The sequence below is a fragment of the Apis dorsata genome, unplaced genomic scaffold, assembly GCF_000469605.1.
Source record: "Apis dorsata unplaced genomic scaffold, Apis dorsata 1.3 scaffold_97, whole genome shotgun sequence".
Lineage (NCBI taxonomy): Eukaryota > Metazoa > Arthropoda > Insecta > Hymenoptera > Apidae > Apis > Apis dorsata.
The window spans coordinates 93,565-99,658 of record NW_006263395.1 but is presented as its reverse complement, the minus strand read 5'-3'; the positions used below and the strand labels follow the sequence as shown (position 1 = coordinate 99,658).

The following is a 6,094-nucleotide window of genomic DNA, read 5'->3' as shown; positions in this document are numbered from 1 at the left end:
CGCCGTCCGCGAGGGGTGAACCACCCTTGCAGCGGCGACTCTCGACCGGCAGCAGTCAAGCTATGCGCTTCTGAATCGGCGCGGCATTACAATTAATTAACGGGGCGAGCGAGCGAGCGAGCGAGCTAGCTGCTTCCATTAAGGGTGCACGAGACAAGAGAGAGAGGGAGAGAGAGAGAGAGAAGGGGGTGGTTCGCGCACGTACGTACACGATCGTAGAAATTCACGGGTGCCTGTGGAAAAACCGGCAGAGACGTTTCTTTAACGACGTTTAGACCTGAAGAACAGGATCTTTCTCTTCGTCCCTCTGCGTTTCTTCGACTTTTACGATCGTGTATATATATATATTTGTTTGCCGTTCCAGGCTTTACGATTGACACTCTCACGACTCGTCTTATGAAGTAAACGTCAGTCAACCTCCGTGAGAAGAAAGATATATAGTAGATATATAGATATATGTAGCGAGGAATGGATGCCCGTTATTGCGACTTGTTATATCAAGATAAGGGTATCCATGGTGGAGATGTATTTAGAGTAGGATGTGTTTCGTATTCAACCCTTTTAAGGGGATAAAATATAAATGGATCAACGCGTTGAACCATGTTGAGTAAAGTTCGTGCAAAGTCACGATAACGAAAGGTTTTATTGGACGGTGAAGTCGGGCGATATAGAGGAATCGAGAAGGGAGGGGAGATTCGTTGATTAATGATGAGGTTACTTGGACCGATTCCGGGTTAACTGTTTTAGTCGGTTTCGAACTAGAACTGGCGTCGGTTGTAATATTTGTCAGTTTCAACGTCAGTTTCGTTAACGAAGGTGAAAAGAAAGATTATTATTTATGTTAAGGCGATTTGCGCTTGACGCACGTTTCTAACGTGAAAATGAAAAATGGATGCCGGCCTGTCCGGCGCGAAACAAATTGTCCCGGTGCATCGAACCTTAAAAAAAAAAAAAGAAAAAAGGAAAAGATAATGCCTCGAAAATGATAGCTCTGGATAATAGTGAGATAATAAAGTTTAACAAAACTTCGCATTACGAATGGTTTTATCGATTAAATGATAAAATGTAATTCCAATTTCTTATCTTTCGTCCGAACTCATCGTCCGATTCGGGTTAATCGTTACGGGTTCGTAGGATATCTGGAAACAATACGTCTCGCTTAATATCGCGTCTAACAATAAGTACCGGCGCAACAACGAAACGCCCAACCCCTTGTTTTCATTGCGGCGATCTTGTCGGGGTTACCGCAAATGCAGTCCCGGATATAAAACGTAACGATAATCGCGCGATTCTCTCCAATCTCGCCGTTAAATCCCTGTGTCGAAACTTGCAAGCCTCGGCGTATTTCAAGGGGTTAAATAGGTTTTAGGGGAAGTCGTTCGGTGGTTGATACTTCGAAGGTTAAAAGGAATAATGTATCATTAAAGAGGAATTAAAGGGATAAAAATATATAAAAAAAGAAAGGTAGAATAAATCAAAAGGGATAATTGGATTGTTGTTTCGACGAGAGAAATTATTATTATTTTTTTTTTTTACTGATTTTTAACGAAACGTTACGGAATAATTATTATTGCGGTAATGTCGCGTTCGGAGGAAGGGGAATGGAACGGAAACGACTGCGATGAATAGATTTTAGGGGTAATACCGTATTTTCAATGACGACAAATGCGTACTGCGTATTCGAGGCTATTTCATCGGAGGAGGGGGAGGAGTGGGCGCACACGCGAAACAGGGTTCTCGTCACGAGACGCGATCGCATTTTAAATGAATTTTATATTCGTTCCGCGAATGAAAGCGCAATAGCGCGTTTTGTACATCATATTTTTTTAATCGATCGTTCAATCCGTTTTTTTTTCTTTTTTTAATTGTCCCATAATACCTCAAGTCCATTTCATTGTTTCTCGCGGTGCCATTATTGCGAAAATATTTTTCAAAATATGTTTTCAGAAAAAAAAAAAAAAAGAAAACCAAATTATTGGAACCAATACACTTTTCAAACATACCTATATATCCAATTTTCCGCTACGTTTCCAATTTCGTTAACTGATTTTATTCATTTCGTTCCGAGTTTTACGAAATTTTAATATTCTTTCTTTTTTTATTTTTCTTTTCTTTTTCGAATCTCTCGCGTTATCGATGATTCTTTGTAACTTTTGGTCCGCGAAGTCTCGGTGGGATCGCGATCGAAACGGCGCGCTAAACTCATGGAAAAGGATTTCACGCGGCTCGACTGTGTGTCATCCTTTTCTCTTTCACGCTGGGTTCAGGGAACCGTTCGATTTCCATAAGGGAGGGCGCACCCGATGCGGATTTCAATCAAACGATCGCGAGACGCATAGATCATTCTATTAGCTTTGACGTGCGCTAGTTACCACCCCTTCGAATGTCGATCCATCTCTCGACACACCGAGGCGGTCGAAAACCGCCGAGCAATAAACCACAATATAATATATCAGTGTCCCGTCCATACCGAAATAATCCACCCGGACCGGTTTCGAATTTAACGAATCACGATTTTTCATCAATCAGCTTGGACGACGATGAAAACGCGCCACTCCCCCTTCTTCCTTCCCCTTTAAAAAAAAAACTCGAATATTTCGAGCGCAGGGGGATCGTGCACCCCAATCGTGGCCAATCGTCCGTCATCGTCCGCGATAAAACTTATCATAGGTTGGTAATTGGGACCGAGATATACGATGGTACGGTTAAAGTATAAAGCGCATGCTTTAGGGCGAATCTATCGAATTAGATTACTGGGATTTAATTAATTGATTAACGAGTGAAGCGAGCGGTGGTTTTGAAAAGTTACGGCGGATCGAATAACTTAAATCGAATAAAAAACGGGCTCCGTTTTACGCAAAAGCAAACTTTAACAAAGTCACAAATTACCGGTGGATTAAGGAATTAATTGTAATCTCTTTGATACCGGTCCCTCGAGTTTCTCTCAAACTTGTGTAAACGTAAATTAAATAAAAAGCTGAATTGCCGTATACAAAAGCAAAATTGGAAAAGTTGCGTAAGTAGGAGGATTAAAATATTATAGAATAAATTACAATTCCTTTTGATCATCCTCGGACATGTTTATAACAAAAAAGAAAAAAAAGGAAAGAAAAGAAGAAATACTCGTTACGATACTTACTCGTTTTTCGATGATATCGATTAAATTCATCAATCGTTGTATTCCTCCATATTCGAGATCACGTTCCACCGATTCATCGTCTGACACGTTTACGAGCTCGTTTTTAATCGAATTCATCGAAACGCGCCTTAAATTCGTCCCCTTTTCACCCGTCCATCCGACTGTCCCCGGATTCTGGACAACAAACGCGATAATCTCGGGGCGGTGATAACGCGGAACGAAAAGAGTGGTCCCGCAGGGAGATGTGCCGGAAGTGCAAGAACGGAAGTCACGAAGGAGGACATTGATGAGTTACGGCGACCGATCCACTACAGACGTATTTGCTGAATACGAAATTTTTCTCCAACCTCGATCTCGATAAATCACTCGGAATCCCATCTTTCTCCTTTCCAACTATTCTCTCTCTTTCTCCTCCGTCCCTTTCGCGTCCGTCTTCATTTACTCGACCTCATTGAAATTAGAGCAAAAAAAAAAAAGAAAAAGAAAAGTGGAAGAATGTTCGATAAGAACGAAGTTATATCTCGTTCGATGAAAAACCGTTTAAGAACCCGATCAGATTGAAGCGATGATCGGGTGGAATTAATGCTTCGCTTGTTTTTACCCGATACTAGAAATTTATACGGATCGATGGAAGAAACGGACTTCAGAAACTTCCTTATCGGTCTGTAATTAATGCGTTCAACCTCACTTTCTTAATTGGAATTCTTGCGTTCGATTACGTAGCAATTCTACGATCGATTGGACGTCTTCGAATAATTGATCGTTTTTTTTTTTTTTTTCTTTGCGATGCCATGATAGATTGAACGATTATTTATGGATAACTTGTATATCAGTAATTCACATTTACAGTAACGAACAGAGAGAGAGATAGAAAGAGAGAGGATTATAATACAAATAAATATAATTGAGAACGATCGAAAAACGAGTTCGGGCTTTTTAAGAGGTCGAACAAGAGAAGAAAATTACTATATCAGATTTCGAAAGTTTAAACGCGCTTTGTAATCGTTTTTCGCCTATTCGGCAAAAGGGAACCACGCAGGGAAATGCAGGTAGAAATTTCTGCGGATACAGAGCTTAACCACGTCAAAGGTATCGGATCCCGCTTGATCCTCTCCAGAATTCTCTGAAGCTTCATTGGGGAATCACAATGTGATCGTGTTCCATGGTGTCGGGTCACAGGTCATAAACAAACGCTTTTGTAAGCCACGTTTTCGACGTGGAAAGGAAACGTGGAAAGGATCGCGGATCGGGAAGGATCCTCCGTCAAGTTGCGACGAATAGTGAAATAAAATGGGCGAAACCGATTTTGTTCGCGATATTGAAAAATACTGATTCGATTTCTTTTCTTTTCTTTTTTCTTTCTTCCTACGTATTTCGTTTTCAAACGAAACGCACGACAAAAATATGAATCGAAAATGGACATCGTGTTCGTGTTTGTATACAACTCGATTCGAGGAAAAAAAAAAGAAGAAATTCCAATGTTAACCAACGTTAACGCGGACGACGCAGTTTCACGCGGAAGCATCGATGGAGAAAAAAAAAAAAAAAAAGAAAAGAAAAGAAAGAAGAATAAAAAGGGGAGGGGGAATAAAAAAGCGGGGATTTTCTCGAGTACATTTTACCGATAACGTCCTTTCTACTCCTTTTTCGGTCTTCATCCCTCGAGAAGAGAGGTGTTTTCACAGAGGCGCGCATAATCTATATACAAACACATCCGCAACCGGTCAGAGACACACTAGTGTGCCGATGTTGACAGGTTATTGGCAGTTCAAGGGCTGAAAATGCCCGGCCTGGCAGTATCGGTCCCCATTTTCCAGCTTTACGATGACGACCATTGTTATTGGCATAGTAGCCCTACCAGCGGAAAATTGTTGGCGATAGGGGAGGGAGAGTGTGCGAGTTAAAAGAGCGAACTCTATCATCGAACACGGCAATACACTTAATCACTCCTCTATATATCGATCGAATATAGTGTATACTTCTTTTTTTCAACCTTCCAATAGGTACTCCAATTTCCTGCCTTCTTTTGTTGTAAAATCGCTTCGGCTTTCGTATTATCGCAAACGGTCAAATTCATTATTCCTCGGTGATGATTAATTTAATAGGTCGATATAAATGGGGACGCGTAAAACGAAATATTATCGTTGAATTTTACGAAACGAAGGGACGAAGCACGCGTCGATGTTTGATTTTAAGGTAGAAGGGTGGAGAATTTCTGGAGAAAATCTTTTTTTATCGCAATTAACCGTTTCGATTGAAAATTGGGTTAATCCCAATCACTTGGAAACGCGAAATTCATAAATTTTTGATTTCTCTACCAATCTTTTCCCGTTATTGATCGAATACCAACATCTTGTGGAAAATCTAAACACTATAAATTTCCACTGGAATCCAAACTGTTCCCGATCGATTTGACGATAACTTGCCCTGACAAATGTGTTTTGCTCCGCAAAATTGTGTCGAGCGACCTGTACGCAACCGAAATGGGATCATCTTGTTTTCTCTATCGAATATAAATTTTTCTTTTTTTTCTCCCCACCTTCGAACTCGAGTTTTTATTTATAGCTTTACGAAAAAAAAATATATTTTCAAGTATCTAAGATAAGCATATGGGGATATCCAACGAATCGTTGGAAAAATAAAAAAAATTTTCCCCTACCTCCTACGATGATGACGACGATGACGTTGCTTCGACGTGTTCCGCGTGCTGCTTTCCGGTTGGATGGTGAACACTTCCTCGATATTTTCCGCGTTCAAATTTCTCATTTGATTGGTGCCCTCCGTGGTCGTGGGAAACGCGTTCAACTCTTCAGACGTTCTCAAAAATGCTTGCATCGATTTTGTAGCGTTCGACGCCGTTTGCGAGGCTTCACGTCCTTGTTTTCGAGCGGAATGCCTCTTCTTCGTTGGTGGGGTCGTTGACTCTAGCCTAAACATTTGATATTCCAGAAATTT

General features: G+C 40.9%; 1 protein-coding gene across 2 annotated transcripts in view; it reads right to left on the bottom strand.

Moving 5' to 3' along the window:
* LOC102680377 (tolloid-like protein 2) overlaps nucleotides 1-6,094 on the bottom strand; it is a 52,457-nt gene that overhangs the window by 11,613 nt on the left and 34,750 nt on the right. For both annotated transcript variants that reach the window (XM_006611951.2, XM_006611950.2), the window contains exon 4: nucleotides 5,799-6,068. In XM_006611951.2, the coding sequence (XP_006612014.1) occupies nucleotides 5,799-6,068 (270 nt within the window). The remainder of the gene's footprint in view (nucleotides 1-5,798; nucleotides 6,069-6,094) is intronic.